The sequence below is a fragment of the Ursus americanus genome, chromosome 3 (assembly GCF_024610735.1).
Source record: "Ursus americanus isolate L20-20 chromosome 3, mUrsAme1.1.p, whole genome shotgun sequence".
Lineage (NCBI taxonomy): Eukaryota > Metazoa > Chordata > Mammalia > Carnivora > Ursidae > Ursus > Ursus americanus.
Genome location: NC_142129.1, coordinates 72980404 through 72997369, shown reverse-complemented (window position 1 = coordinate 72997369; position 16966 = coordinate 72980404). Strand labels below are relative to the sequence as shown.

At 35.2% G+C, this 16966-nt stretch overlaps 1 protein-coding gene across 13 annotated transcripts in view; it reads left to right on the top strand.

The window, feature by feature from the left end:
• Window positions 1-16966, top strand: part of ADAM22 (ADAM metallopeptidase domain 22) — a 214977-nt gene that overhangs the window by 177183 nt on the left and 20828 nt on the right. For 9 of the 13 annotated variants that reach the window (XM_087861104.1, XM_087861105.1, XM_087861103.1 and 6 more), the window contains 5 exons: window positions 1635-1749; window positions 4529-4619; window positions 7983-8000; window positions 14340-14447; window positions 16833-16933. In XM_087861104.1, coding sequence (XP_087717230.1) covers window positions 1635-1749; window positions 4529-4619; window positions 7983-8000; window positions 14340-14447; window positions 16833-16933 — 433 coding nt within the window. The remainder of the gene's footprint in view (window positions 1-1634; window positions 1750-4528; window positions 4620-7982; window positions 8001-14339; window positions 14448-16832; window positions 16934-16966) is intronic. The other 4 variants (XM_087861106.1, XM_045793324.2, XM_045793323.2 and 1 more) reach the window with 1 other exon arrangement.

Here is a 16966-nt window from a genome sequence, read left to right as displayed (position 1 = left end):
AAACAATGGAATTACTTCTTGATCATTTGTGCTAATGATAACAATGTCTTCTTCATCTAGAAATCCTGAGTAGATACCACAGAGACCAAAGAGTTTTGTTAATGAACCATTTGTTTAGTGAATGAGTAAAAGTGGTAGACACAAGTAATTCAGGTGGCAAATATCATCCGAATCATTTGCAGTAATTATGCATAACACAGAGACATTATATCCCATATATTTTTAACTCAGTAACTCCATATATATGATAAAAATTAAAATGAGAATACAGTAGATACTCTCCATGTACTGTACATTGTGTAGTTAAGAGTGTGGGCTTGGTATCAGACAGTCTGCATTTGAATCCCGTCTCTATTTCTCACTAACTGAGTGAGATTTGGCAATGTGTTTAGCCTCTGTGTGATTTGATTTATTCTCCTGTAAAATGAGAAGAATATTGTTTCCTTTACGGGATTGTTGTGAAGAGTTAGTGAGTTAATACTTGTAACTTATATGTAATACTTAACACAATGCCTGAGGCATAACGAGTGTTGGATAAATGTTTGCTAGGACTCTATTGTGATCACTGTACACCACCGTCATGTCTGGTCTTGTCACAATATCACTGTTGTGTGATGTGGACACTGAGACTTGGAGAAGCCAGTTGACCTGGTTAAAGTCCATTGATAAGACAATGGTGAAATTGGTACTCCCACTCAGGCCTTTTGACTTTAAACCTAAACCTTTTTCTTCCTGCATGTTTGTCAATCTGCAGAGATTTATTAATCTGAATGAATTTGAAATCTGCGTTTTCTTAATCATATTTTATAGTTACATTTAGATGTGGATGTATGTCATCTTCTTCTGAATTAGATCAGATAGAAGACAGAAAGCCATCCAGTGAAAACCTGTCTCCTGAAGAACTTCTCTGATCTTAAACCTCACTGAAGTCTCTCCTACTTCCCACTCCATTTAAAGTTGTTTTGAAGTATCAGATCTCGGTGTAGATTCTGTTTCCTGGATATAGAAGTGGTGACACATTATTGTCTTACTATTCTTAAAAATTTGGTGCCATTTTATGCGAAAGTTTTTCCTTACATTTTGTTTGAGGGGTTCTCGGTTTCTGTGACGTGAGGTCGTTCATCTCTGTAGCTTGGGTTGAGGTGCCAGGGCTGTGGCTTTGTGAAACGTTCTTCTTCGACCAATCAGGCCTTCCCTCTTCTTCCTTGGATTTCCCTTTACCTTATCTGCTTCCTGAAATAGGAATAAAACTTTGGTATAAAGATCCTTTCTTTGGAAGAAGGAAACTTTTATATTGGATAACTAGCAAATGATTGTATTTCTGCTTGTTTTAAAACTCTCCCTCCTATAAAATGTAAGTTAATGAAATTCAAAACCGTAATTTCATTGATTTCTTTTTAGACTGTAAATTCATTTCCCCTGTTAAAACGCATTATTCCCTTTGGGTCTAACTGCTGATCTCTAGAAAATATTATTTTAGGTACTTGAAATAAGGAAATCAGTCTTAAGAAGAAAGTACTGATGATTTTTCAGTACCATCAAATTCTAGGCATATAACAGTTAGAAATCAGTGCTGATTTTTCATGCTTCTGTATCAGAGTTGACCTGTACTCTTGATTGACTTTGGATTTCAGGTTTGCAGTAATGAGCTCAGATGTGTTTGTAACAGACACTGGATAGGTGCCGACTGCAGCACGTACTTCCCTCACAATGAGGACGCAAAGACTGGTATAACTCTGGCTGGCAATGGTAGGTACTTGATTTGCTGTCATTACATAGTTTTTATACATAACGAGAGAGAACTGCTCTTCAGATAGTTTCATTTGGGATATTTTTGTAGCTCAGATATAATAGACAACTGGGATCCACAGTATGAAATTGATATTTTCCATTAAATTGTAATCATGGGTAATAGTGAATATAACTTAGTCTAGTGATTTAGCCTGATCTTGTCCTACTGAGATTTTTCAAGTATTCTATTTCGGGGGGCAGTGACAACAAACCCTTCATTTCTTTTAAATGAAGAAAGTAGTCCTAAGATTTCTTAACTGTGTGAATTTAAAGGGAGAACTTTATATTTGGGGATTGAATACATAGAAAAAAAACAATTGAAGAAGTGGTTTAATTTTTAAAGATTTTATTTACTTATGAGAGAGAGAGAGATAACAGGAGAGATCATGAGCAGAGAGGGGAGGCAGAGGGAGAGGGAAAAGCAGGACTCGATCCCAGGACCCCAGGATCATGACCTGAGCTGAAGGCAGACACTTAACCGACTGAGCCACCCAGGCACCCCTGAAGAATTGATTTTTAAATATCTTGTTGGCTTTAATATTTTTTATTATAGAATCTCATCTCTGGGGCATCTGGGTGGCTCAGTCGTTAAGCATCTGCCTTCAGCTCAGGGCGTGATCCCGGGGTCCTGGGATCGAGCCCCATATCAGGCTCCCTGCTGGGAACCTGCTTCTTCCTCTCCCACTCCCCCTGCTTGTGTTCCCCCTCTCGCTAGCTGTCTCTCTGTCAAGTAAATAAATACAATCTTAAAAAAAAAAAAAAAATCTCATCTCTATTTAACCCCAGTTCTGTAGCCTGACCTGTAGGTAATTCTAGAAGTAGTAACCTTGGCCAAGGTGCCTGGAAGGGGATTAAGGACATGGGTAATGAACAACAGGTGCCGATCTAAAAGCTAGAGTGGCCCAAATGGAGAAGTAGCAATTAAATGCAAATAGTTCTAAGAACACAGGTCCTGGGGTAGATGTCCCCTTTTAAACTATTTTATTATTTTGCATGATTGAGTATTCTGCATTAATTAATGCTCAAACCTGAAGTCCATTCACCTCCTCTGTTCTTTGTAATCATCTGGACTTTTAGCCACGATGACTTTAGCAAGGGAAGAGAATGATGAAGATTCTGGGTCCTCAGTCTTACAAGGGTAGTATGGAGCTTTTTTCAGCAGTTAATGCAGAGATGAGGCTATTCAGGTCTGTGGATTTAAGTGACTTGTTAGAAGTCATACCATTACTTAGATGTAACCAGGCTGAGCATCCAAGTTTATTGATCCCTGTTAAAATTGCTGGAAGAAAAAAGAGGAAAGGCAGATAGAAAAGGACACTCAGAGTAGGAAAGCCTGAGTGTCCCAGTGGGTCCTCTGGCTTCAGCATCCACCCATCCCACAGAAGATGTGCGCAGGGTGGGTTCCTCGGCTGTCTGGCCATGGGACACGACTTCCTGAGGGCTCCCAGAAAGGGAGGCTGACGCCTCTGTCATGGGGATTTGCAGTCTGCCCTAGTTGCCAGTGAGGATGGACTGTTGGCATCTAGAAGGATGCTTCGGGAGTGCAGCAGAGCAAGAGAGATCTGCGCTGCTCTGAGTGAAGCAGATCTGGGTAATTTAAGCATCTGGTGCAAATCATTACCAGTAAAGCCCCCAGGACTCCGATCTGCCTTTTCTGCTCCTGCCTTGAGTCTTGTGACCAAGCCTCTGACTTACTGGGCCACTCACACTGCCGTGACCCCCTGAGGATTACATCTCTGCCTTCCTGACAGCAGATGCTGACACAACAATGCCATTACTGAGTCTTGAGCACCAGCCTCGCCTTGGCCCTCTGCCAGTCTGCTGCCGCCTGGCTCTCCTGCCTGACCGGCACCAAGCTCCTGCCCACCACACGCTCTGTTTTCCTTCGGTTTTTCCTTCTCCAGGATGCCACGGCCCCCGTTACCAAGACTGGGAATTATAGGCCCAGTGCTTCTGTTACCTGTCACCTGAGCCCTGATGGTATAAATCCACAGACACGTTTTCTCTCTCAAGGAGCTTACATCTGAGAGACAAAATATCATACATACGACCGAGAGCCTTAAGGACCTTACGTTAGTTGTCGGGATGGACTGATATGGACAGTCACATTTCTGGAATTCCTGAGGAAGAGGTCAGGGTCAAAAGGAACATGGATTTCTCCAAGTTCCTGTCCAAAGAGCGCTGTGGCAATATAGTAGGGACGCCCTCCCTTTGTTTTTTATTTTTGACTCTTCCTTCTTGTAGTTCAGTGACCTCATCTTATTTTTCAGAAAATTACATGGGAAATAAAGCTGTGCAAAATGTACTGGGACAAGAATGAAAGGGAACGTAGACAAAGAATTATGTAAACAAATAGTTGATGCAGATTGCTAAGTGATGTTTGATTTTTCATCCCCTTAAGAAAACACCCGCTTTTTCACTTCACAGTATGTACGGATATCAAATCATGTTGTACACCTGAAACAAATACAACCTTATGTCAGCTGTAGCTCAAAAAAATTAAATAAAAAAAGTGTTCTCTAAAATTAGGAATTTTAGAGAAATTAGAGAAATTTAGAGAAAATTTCCTAAAAATTTAGAGAAAATTTCCTAAAAAAGGAAAAAAATACCCACTTTGTAAAACAGATAATTTTGTTAGTGTGGTGATTCAAATATAGAGAGTAAATTTCCTGAAAGAATTTTATATCAAGATTTCAATTATATACACTGATCTTCATTGTTTTCTTTCCCCCCACAGGTGTCGCTGGTACCAATATCATAATAGGCATAATCGCTGGCACCATCTTAGTGCTGGCCCTCATATTAGGAATAACTGCCTGGGGTTATAAGTAAGTGAAATGTCTCAGTGTTGTTACCATCGAAATAGACTTTAACACATTTTGTTTAAATGAATTAAGAACCTAGGAAGTTTTGAATCATTGGATAAATATACCTGCAATGAAAATCAGTCTAGTTCCATAGGCAATCAGTGAATAGTTTCGGCACAATTAGAGGTAATAATAATTTATCATGTTTTTAAATTTTGAGATAACTCCCTTCTATTCTAAAAGTAAAGAATATTGTTTTAAAACCATTACGTGAAGTTAAAATCAATCTAAATCATGTCTTATGCGAAGGGCTGTGTTGGTTTGCTCCTGAGTGACACAGGCTCTCTTGACTTAAACCCATACCCAGAGATCTAGGCAAGACAGTCCCGTAGGGAGCATAATGTTTTAGTAACAAGAGCAGTGATGACATCAGTTATCAACAAGAACAGCCCCAGCAGATCTGAGGCACTAGTATTTTTTAAATATTGGGTGTTTGTGTGTGAAGAAAATACTGTTCAGAGACTTCATTTGTTCAAATTAAGAGTCAGTGTTAAGTTGCGATTTTTAATATGTAATTCTTAAGCTTTAAATTCAACTTAGAAGTTTTGGCTTCCTATTTATAAATTTTAAAAAGTTACAAATTATATAACTTTTGAATACTGAATCCCCTTGAGCATTTAGCTAGGTGGATTACTTCAGATGTTCCAAACTTATTTACATATTTAATGTGTTCTGTTTCCTTTTAAAGTACTTCAGTCTTATGATGTAAAAAATTTCCTTAGTATTCAAGTAACTTAAATTTAAGTTTAATAAGTTGAAACTTAGGTATGGTGAACCTTAAGTTCTGTTTAGTATTTCTACTTGAAATCATTATTCTGCTGATCTCTGATGATGATGTTTCAGTACCCTGACCCTAGGGTTTTTCTTCTTTGGAAGGGCCTGCAATGTTTTCTAGGCATTCTGTCCATTACCCCATTTTATAGTATTTCCCCCCACTCATACAAGACTTACTTCACTGAAAGACTTGGGAATTAGAATAATTTAGGCTTCAGAATTACCCCAAACCTTTCAATAGACTAGGCACTATGTAATTTGCCATTATTATTATTATTATTATTATTATTATTATTATTACGTTACATGACATGGTCTTAAACCAACTCAATCGAAGGAAATCTCTTTAAAAGTACATATGGCTGTCGCTTGTTGTGATGTCAAAACCCTGGAAGAGTTTCTTTGGCAGAAAAGAGAGAGCACTTAGCTTACCGACAAGATAAACTTTGTATGCTAAAAGCATTAAAATACATGAGGGCGTTTGTGGAAGGCTATATTAACAAGTAACACAGACAGCATAGACTGTAAATTTTAGCATAACATGGTAACTACCGCATGGAACAGCTAAGGAGGGCACAGCACAGTAGGCAAGTCCTGATTAAATGAGGGCCTGTACCAGCTCATGGATGCTCGGTACCTAGGGGCCTCTTTGATGTGCAGGCCATTAGCTATATTGCATACTTCTGTTTGCATGGGCTGATTTCATCATAACATTTGGAGTTATAAAATTACATGTCTGAAAGGAGGGCTTTTCTGAATATTTATCAGTTGGTCTTGCCTCACACCTCAGGTGAATTAGCCCCATCTTGGACTCACACTATTTCCCTGACTTCCCTGATTTAAGACCTATGTGGTAATTGCCATCACAAGCTTTGGTCTTTTGAAGTAGCTCAGTGGTTTCATCAGTCATGTGAAAAGGGGGAAGGCAAAATTACTAGTTCTGTTGTGTGTGATTTTCTGCCACCTATTGATGCAAGTTGGTATTTCATGTTTTTGCAATCTCGGAAAAAATTATCTTTCAGGAAATACGAAATCTAAACTTCTCCTCTTGCTAATGAAATTACCTGTATCCATTTGTTTTACTGATTAGAATTAAAGTACTTCTTTCTGTATATCATTTCTTATTTTTACGAAATTCTTTTGAGATTTCACTGTTTTTTTTCATTTGTGTATATATGTACTTTGCATATTCCCTAAGGAAAAAGACAAATCTTATTCATACCACAGTAACCTCTTCATAAATAATTTGAACCTGAGTGATAAAAGTTTTAGTGCTACTGAACTTATTCAGACTATGTTTAAGAATAGAACAAGAACGTAGAAGTTTTAATACAGGAATTAAATTCATGAAATTCATATTCTATTTGAAATTCAGGAATGGATTTAGGACCTGAGAACTCATCTCCTCATTAATGCTTCCAATTAAACTTTCTACCCCTTCTCCAAGCCTTGGAGTGAGGGAATGGCAGGAATAGGCAATTAGAATACTTATTTGGAACTGATGGACCAGTAGGTAATCAGATGGAGGGAATAAAAATAAAACGTGCTGAATAGAAAATTCTGGGACTTATTCTACCCCCTCCCGAATCTGATGGTTTCAACTATGAAAAATATAAGTAACAAACTGACACTTTTTTCTCATGAGCTCATTATTAAACCAAGATACTTATAGGGTACATGGGATAGATAGACAGATGACAAACAAAATTGATATGGAAACATTATCCTTGATCTGGGAAGAAAGGAGTCCACTACTTACTTGCTTGACCTTTCTAACATGTCTTCAAAATATTAACGCTTAGTTAGGTCATGATAGAAAGTTGAAAATTAAGTCTTTTGAGTTGTAAGTTAAAAGTCACTGGTGCCTTACTATTTCACCCTCTAGAACACATTTTTGTTGAATATCGGTTTGTTTTAAAACTCACGTAATTTTGTTTTAGTGTATGGCCAAATGAAAAGCAGAGACTAAAGTTTGAACAAAGTATTTCCAGTGTAAAATTTCAGTAAGTAGTGATAACTTAGAAGGTCCCTAACAGCTGTGAATTACTCACTCTAATACATTGTACATCATGAAATAAGACGTTCTCGTGCCCAATCACATTTTCCTATTTGAAATTCTTAGAAAGAGCTTTAGTTTGGGATATATATTCCAGAGGGAATGAATTATGATTTTTATTTCTATGAAAGCAGTTAATTTATATAAGTAACTTGAATACGATTGACTTCAGAACATTACTAACTAAATGTTTAATACGGTACAATTGATATTGAAAAACAGGTATTCTTTCATAACTGAAACTGTGCTGTTAAAAACAGTTATTTGAAAATATTGTCAGTAACATTTTAATGTCACTTCTAAAGATGAAGTAGAGTGGGGGGGGGGTGAGAGACTGTGTTTGTATTCCCCCTTTTAGTTTTGCAATTTAGAAATGCTCTAGTGGAGACCTTTCAATGAATGCTAGAACTTTTTGTTTATTGCTTTCTCTGAATATACTTCCAATAGGTAACTAATTCTTCTTTTTTTTTCCTTTTCTTCTTGTCCATGAAAAGAAATTATCGAGAACAGAGGTATGTGATGAGAATAATCTGAACACATAACTGAAAGGTTTAAATCCTGTTAGCATCCTTGGAATTCATACATGCAGTTATAAATCATGTTGACTTTGTTTCTGTGATCATAGAGCAATCTTGTTTTTCATGACCTTGAAACAATAATTTTAATAATGGTGCTGTGGAATGTATTATTTTAAAATAGATCTATCATTATTTAGTTTTAATGGTTCTTTCATCCCATAGTACCATAATAATACAAGTTACTTGTGTTACTATTATAAGAATATATATGGAAATGAATCTTTTTTCCATCTAAAACAAACTTCCTCTATGTGAAGGAATCACCTGTCTTTACATTAGTTAATTGGCTTTTCTTCATCTTTTTAGTAATCTTATTGCCTAGTACTTTCTGAAGGAATTTATTTTTTATTTGTTACTATTGTTATACTAATGACTTCCATTCAAAAATGATAAAATTTATATGGGCACACTGTTGGGATCAGGAGAATGTTCTGGTACTTGATGGGCCTGTTTACATAAGAAAATATTTTTGTACTGATTAGGTAATTGTGTAGGTAAAGAAATAATTTGCATTATTGGGAATCTCAGATTGTCTAGTGTAAAGCTCGTAAAGTCAGACACCCTGTTCATCATAACCTTAAAATCTACGTTTAACCAACAGCATAAAAAGAGATACAGAGCATTCATGTCGTTTTATAAAAATGCCTGTTTTTTCTAAGTCTAAATTAGCCCATTTTGAGATATCCCTTTCACTTCTCACATTTCAAAAATTATTAATGCTCTTAACTATTGATACAAAAAGTTTAAAATATCCTGGAAGACCAGGTCTTATGCATCATATAATACTAGTTTTGTACTCAAGATATCTGTGCAGATTCACACTTACTGAACTTTCCCCACTGTTCCATTAAATGTCAGGCAGATTGGGAATAAGATGTAATAAACATGATAGCACTTTTTCAAGCCCCAACCAGCTTTCTTTTTTTTCACAAATTAAAATTTTGAACTTTACTCTTCTGTTTCGTTCCATGTTGTAATTTAAAATTCCTGTAAGACTTTAGCCATAAGTGTCTACAGTCTCTTTAAATGTGCTCATGGGGAACCAACTGAGATCCTGGTCAGTTAGCATAGATATTAGAAAATACTCATCCAGTCCTGGCGTAACTAACTAACTTATCATTAATGGAAAAAGCAAACCTGAGACAAAATGAATTAAGTTTAAAAAACAACTAACTAGATTTCTCCTTGACATGTTTAAAACTCTTGTGTCTTGGGTCACTGGAGAAGAGCTGGAATCTTTTAAGCTGTCTTTTGGATAGAATTTGATAGGTCATATGAGAAATCTAAGTTTGGTGGCTTTCTCCAATGAAAAATAAAATTAGGCTAATAAGATCAAATATTGATGACTCAGCCTCATTTCTGTAATAGCTAAGGCTATAAGGTAATTTAATATTGTTGCAGAACTGTGTACCAACTTCTTATACTAACTCAATATCTGCACAGGTACGTACAGTTGAGAACATTTTTGCATTAAGAATTTCTTTTATGTGTCTGCTCTAATTTCATGCCTCCTGGCATTGCTGAGTCATCATTTTATCAATCTGGTTACTGTTTTGGAATCTAGTTCATATTTTGAGAGTGGTCACATCTTTGACAGATATTTATTTTATGTATTTTGATATATTTCATTACAATATTTATTTATTTTTGCCCTTGTCCGTACCTAGTGAGCCTTAGACTTGTAGAATAATTCTCAAAATGAAGAAGTAGCAAATAATGGTCTTTAGATCAGCAAGTCACAAATGTATAAATATCTTCTGAAGGGTTTTCCTTTCTGCCAGTAGAGCAGGTGGAAAGGCCAATGGACCAAGGCAAGCATTAAGAAATTCATAGTCTTATACAAATAGCTTAGATGTTCAGAAAGGTGTGTTCAGTTCCAAAGATGCTAGGAAATAGAAATAAGAAATTTGAGTTGTCTTTGTCTTTAAATTTTAAGTTTCCCTTTGAGGTTCCATGGTGGGAGGACCAAGTGACAAGGAATGAGAAATTCACTTGCTAGGATATGATTTCTTGGGAAATCACTTAAATTCTCCACAACTTTAAAATCAGATAAAGTTCTGTGTAATCGGTAAAGCATCATAGTAAGGGAAGTTCTTAGTATGTGGTCTCTGAAGACTTTGTGTTTCTCTGATGTTCAAACAAAGGACATGGATGTGGTTGTTCTCACAGAGAAAGGCAGCATTCACCCACATGAATGAGGCCCGCACATACTGGTTGACCTGGTGCAAGTATTGGTGAACATAAAGGTTTGCTTTGACACAAAATGGAAGACCATATTAAACATATAGCCAGTTATCGGATCCTTATTAATGTTATAGTGGCTCAGAAATGCCATTAGGCATAACTTTCAAGTTATTGGAGAAGTCAGGCAAGTCATTCTGTGAAGGAGCTTAATAACCTGGCATGTAGGTTTAATTGCAAGTCTGACAAAAAGACAAGAAGCAAACCCTTTGTTTTCTTTTTGCTTACAAACTGCTTAATAAAAACATTATTAAGTATTAAACTATTCTGGGGCACAGTAGAAGCAGAACCCCATGCATGAACGGTATCACTTTACATCTGCCAGTGTTACCTTATGAAAGGTAGAACCATGTCACCCAGGAACCATGGAGAGTTCTTTTATACATCATGTAGTTGGAAGGATGGCTAATGATCTTTTTCTTTAAAATCTTCAGGAAAGAAGACTTCCATATTATTTTCAGCTGATGCTATCATAATTGCTTTAGGGTTTAGCAGCGGTATACTCTGTGTTTGTTTTTTTAAGATTTTGTTTTTAAGCAATCTTTACACCCAATATGAGGCTCTAACTCATAACCCCGAGATCAACTGAGCTTGTACCAATTCTTATAACAAGAATTATAAGTTTGAGCTTTAGTTTTCAGATAGGTTTGCAAGTAGCGATAGAATAAGAAAACATTCATTTGAACTTGGATTTATAAAACATCCGTATTCAGCTGAAATATTCTCTTCCTTTGTCTGAAATGAGCACACATCATTATGATTAATGTGAAATGGAATAAATAATTAGATCATATCTCCTCATCTGTACCTTAAGCAGAAACCCCCTTCCCCATTTCTTTTCTCTCTCACCTGTTTTAGCCAGTTTATTTTCTGCTTGTGAACCTCCCTCCCTCTTTTTTTTTGAACCTATTTTGTTTTTATATTATTATTATTATTATTTAAGTGATATTCATGCATCTGTCAGTGTGACTTGGTACACATTACACAATATTTCTTAAAACAATAAAGTAACGATTCTAATATCAGACAGTCCAGACAACAACAAAGCATTGGAGAAATGCCTCCTTTAGCATTAAGGTTAAGACTTAATTAAGTTTTTTTCATTGTGTTCTCATTTTGAGTCTCTGTAAGGATTAAAGTTAAATATTATGGTTCATTGGACCTTTAAGGAAAGACCAAACAGACTTCCCTCAGAACAGGGCTCCTTTCTGAGGAAAAATAATTTAGTTAAATAAGCTTTTATTTTCTTTTAGTCATTATTTATAAAAATTCATGTGCATATCTACAATATTTGCATATAATGTGAGAAATATGAGGTAATGATCCCATGACAAAACTTGGCACTGGTCAGGCCATCTAATGTAGTAATCACTTCATGATTCAAAATTCCATGAGACGAGCAAAATTAAGATTTCAGAAAGCCATAAAGACTAGAAAAATAAATGCAATTTAAAAACCTTAAAGAATCATTTAGTCATTTATAATCTTATATAACAAATGATGAAATGTTATTTTATTGATCATGGGGACCTGATATTCTCTATCTTCACTAAAGGTTAAACAAGAAGAAATACATTTGTTGTAATCTGGAATGGATATTGAAAAAAGGATAAATTTCTGGCCAGTGAAGAATGTTAAATATTATTCTTAAGACATCTTTAACAAAATTCTTAATCTATCATTAACATTGTTATTCATTACTATGTGAAGAAAGTTACATTCATTCTAAGGGGAATGCAGCATAGTTTCTGTATTTTGGAGTCTTCCTAATAGAGACCACTAAGAATCTAATCTGCCCATCAGGATAAAAATAAGGCCACACCCCAGAAGTTCACCGAACTTTAACTGAACTTTAACTCCCTTCCAACCCCTTGACTGAAGCCCACAGTTTATGATATGTTTGGTGTTTAGAATTTTTGTGCATTTTGTGGAAGATGACCATGCGCTGTGGAGAAATTACACTGAAGGAGTCGTGAAATGTGCAGAGCTAAAAAAAAAACAAAACCAACAACAAAACTAGGCCCATCGAGAGGTAGTCCGTTTAAGCCTGCAGCATCAGCCAAGGGAGCTCTTGGTAAATACCTGAATAACAGCACCATGTAATGAAAAGGTAGTTTGGGGGATGGATTAATGGGAATTTGTATTTATTTTATTTGAATTTAATGAGGCACATCTTTTCAGCTTATACAGATTATTATTAAAGGTAATGATGAGAACAAGGATTTGTTAACCATAAAGATTATTGTTGGAAATTGATGTTGATGGGATATTCTCTGGCATTCTTTTATAAATATTAGTATGATCCAAAAGGAAAGTTTCCTCCCTGAGGTGACTTACAGAACTCTGAGTTTCTTGAGATAATTTTTTTTTCAAGCATTGACAGAATGTTTTACTCATAGGAGGCAAGGCAGAAAATGTGATTCCAGGGATTAAAAAATCTCTTGCGTAACAATATCTATCATTTGTCCTGTATTATTAACATTATGAATATGGGGAAATTTTATTATTTTTTGTATATTATTTTGTATATTTTTTATATATTATTTTTTGTATAATATACTGGGAAAATGAAAAAAAGCTGTAGTTATGAGCTGAAGCCACTTAAGGGGTTAGAAATATTTCGAAAGAATATGTATCACAGAGTTCTAGGTAAAATTAGTCTTACAAATCTAATGAGAAATTTGACTTTCTTCAAAGGGGAGGATCACACAAATTTATATATATGCTTTGTATGGGTTGAAAAAAAGTTTTTAGATTTGTGGAAATGTGTGAGTATATAGGATTGAAATAATATGAGAGAGGTATTCAAGTAATTCAAAAGAACAAATGACCAAGTGTTGTCAACGTTTCAAACGGAATAGGAATTGGTACAAGCAAGCAAACATCTGAGAGTGACATTTTTAAAGATAGAATTTAGCATCAGCAAGTAACCAAGGTAAGCATTCTCACTAAGGAAAAATCAAGTAGGAAAAGGAATTAGCAGATTTGGCCTTTGTTGGAAACGTATTGAAGTATAACTCTGTTTAAAATTCTCAATCCAGCACCTCCCACAATGGTACTGAATGGAACTGAATCAAGTTTTGGATACAGGTGGCTGTTTGGGGGCCAGGCATTGGGGGATAATCAGATTAGCTATTGAGGTTGACTAGGTGGTCCATTCTAGAGTTTTCTATCCTCCTCCCTCAGGAAAAGTATTAAAAATCTGTTCTAATCTTAGTTAATTCAAAATCAGAACAAGTGAGGTCAATAAGAGTATAGATTAAACAGATCTTCCTTTGTTGTGTTCCTTCTACAGTGAAGATAGAGAACCAAGGTCACCCACCACCTACCTATAAGTATCTTCCTATAGTCTCAACAAAATTCATTTATTTTTCAACCCCTTCTTCTTCTTGGGGATTATCTCCCTTTACATATTCTACTGTGCAGGTATAGAACTACGGTTTTGATTGGTGTTTGAGTCTCTTTAAGTTTCTTCATATTTCTCCTAAATGAACAGTGAAGATCTGGGTTGAACAGATTACTCTAATAAGAGTTTATTTGGATTAAATTATAGAAAATGGCTTAGAAATCCCTCAGTTATTTTAAGACTTAATTGGTCTTAAGGTTACATTATATAATGTTTAGAAATCATGAATAGTGTATTGACCACAGTGAAGAAGACTATGCCTTATCTGGGGTCAAGACTGTCCCAACATGTTTCCTTCAGCACCATTTTTTTTTTTTTAAAGACAGAACTTCAGTCAACATCTCCAAGTATAATCAAGTTACAATGAAAAACCCCATCTTTCCATATTTTTCCCCTGAAGCAAGGCTTTCTTCATCCAGACTGTATAGACCAATGATTGCCTTTCTGACCTCTACAGTTAGAATGACTTTAACTTGTCACATTTATTAATAATCTTACATGTTGTTATAGATTTGATTCATGTAGATCATTATCCCTACCTTTTTTTCCCTAAAATAATATTTGTATATGTCTGTGTTCATGTGTGTGTCTTGTTTTCTGACTCTGAAATGTTTATTATGCCTTAGACAGTTACCCCAGGGAGATTATGTAAAAAAGCCTGGAGATGGCGACTCTTTTTATAGCGACATTCCTCCCGGAGTCAGCACAAACTCAGCATCTAGTTCTAAGAAGAGGTCTGCTTTTCTGTCGCATTTTCAGATTTCTACCTGTTCCATCACACATTATTCCATTAGTCAGAACATTTCATTATTTTGCAGCAGGTTTGATTACTTCTTCCTTCTTTCTTGAATGTTAAAAAAATAGTATCCTTTGTTCTTTGATTACTGCACTTCAAAATGCCATATGCTCAGAACCACTTGTTAAACAAATCAGGCCAGAAATTGAACCAAAACTAAACTAAACCAATAACAACCCTAAATCTACATAGAACTCCTAGGGTTTTTCTATCTTGCTCTTATACGGCTTAAGAAACGATACATGGTAATTTATAAAATTTTAAATGGTGAGCTTTATGTCATGTTGGGTAGTCAAAGAAAAAGGTTACTGTCATGCTTCAGTAAAGCAGTTGTTAACTTGGTACTATAAATGCTGCGTTGAATATTTTTAAATTTTAAATATACCGAAGCTAAGCTTGCTGTGAAAAAAAGATCGCTTCTCTGTGAATCATATATTTGAATATTATGATTTTGCCTTTTATTCCTGGAATGATTATTTCTAGAGTTTCTAATTTAGAGCTCGGTTGCCAAATTAAGGATATTTAATATTTGCTGGGGTTTTATAACAGGACAAGTGGGGTTAATATATTATTTATATGTCTTAAACTTTGATGTTATATTCTTGCTCCAGGATCTTAAGGTGTATAAGACCAGTTAAAATTCTGCATGCTTTATTAATCGCTTAATAAAATAAACTGGTAGAAGAAATAAATAGTTGGAATGTTTTAGGAAATGAGACCTACACTCACATTGAAGAAAGCTAAAATGTTCCTGTGGAAGAGTTTCTTTAAAATTGGTGATAGGGGTGTAAAGTGTAGGAAAAAAAAAAAAAAGATAGCTTTGGGCACAGTAGGCACTTTGGAGACTAAGGGGAATTTCTAGTTTATTTAGAAGAAACGTGATCTCTTCTGAAATTCTGTATAGAGTGAATCATCTATAAAAATTTTCAATGGATCTCACTCTATAAGCAATCACAAAGGAGAACAGAAAGGAGATCAGTAGATCTGGGAGCTCTTCTTTATGTGAAACTGTCTTAAGCATTAACGATTGTTTTTACTCAGATAACATGGCTTAGAGCAAAAATAAAAATATTAGTTTTTGCACAAGGAGTACAGATCTATAGAATGATGTTCAAATTTTTTTTTATTGGGGTTTTTTTTGGCTAAGAGAATAAGGTTTATCTAAATTCTGTATATAAATATTTTTGTGGTCAAGTATTTAGTTTTAAATTAAGTAACATGGTCAATAGGTAGAGAAATCAATGGATTCCAGCAGAATTTCTGTTGTCCTTCTGGACAAAATAGGATTCATTCTATAATTAGCAAATTATGTTGTAAAACTCCTTATCTGGGGAATTAATGTCTAATAATTGTGCTGAGTTCCATTTATTTTCATTCATCTATAGAAGGCTCCTTTTAAAATAGACATTATTAGCGATTAACTGGAATGATGTGTGGAGAAGATTTTAAATATAGTGCTGCTTTCTAAAGTACCTCAAGAAGAGCTTAAAATATTGATGTGAATAATTCCCAGATATTAGAAGAGAGGGTTGTGACTTTTAAGTAGTTAAAGATGGTATCAAATTATGTGACTACTCCTAAGTACATTTAGCTTGTCAAAATACTTTTCTTATGTGGTATAGGTAGGTGTGTAGGTTTTGCTTCTTACAGACAATTTATTTAAGATGTCAGGACACAAGTAGCAAAAGGGCTTAATGGTACATGGGCTTTGTGAGAGACACTTCCATGATAAACATTTGATTCAGTTCGGTTATTGGGCAATTAACTAACAGGACTACATTTTAGGGGGGACCATATTTGTGGAGAAAATGCCAATTCTCAGAAAACAGTCTTGTTGTTTAAGAAAACCTAAATATTACTTTGATAAAGGTTGAGCAGGTTCAATTGAACAGATCTTAATGAAATCTCTTGGAAGTCCATGTTCTCATAATATTTGAATGACAATCATTGCTTTACAATTAAGAAACATCTATAGTGGGACCCCATTATAACTCTTCTGCCCGGGTTATATATCTGAACTATGAAGTGAATTTGCTATATGTGGTTGTTGGGAATGTAATTGGCTTGCATGGTATGCTGATACTTTTCCATTGTAAACTATTGTAATGGGGTTCCATTGTATTTGACTTTTCTTAAATTGAATGTTGTGTAATTCTGCCTTCTTCATGAAGACTTTCATGTTCTCTTCATTCTTTCATTTCAGATTTTTTTCTTTCTTGATTTATTTAATGCACAGTAATGCTTAGAAATCTTGCTTACTGATTTTAAAACTAAATTCACTTGATTCTGTTTTTGAACAGTATATACACACTTTCAATTTCAGGTCGAATGGGCTTTCTCATTCTTGGAGTGAAAGGATTCCGGACACAAAACATATTTCAGACATCTGTGAAAACGGACGGCCTCGAAGTAACTCTTGGCAAGGTATAGGGTGGCATTCTGAACAGCTAGCGCATC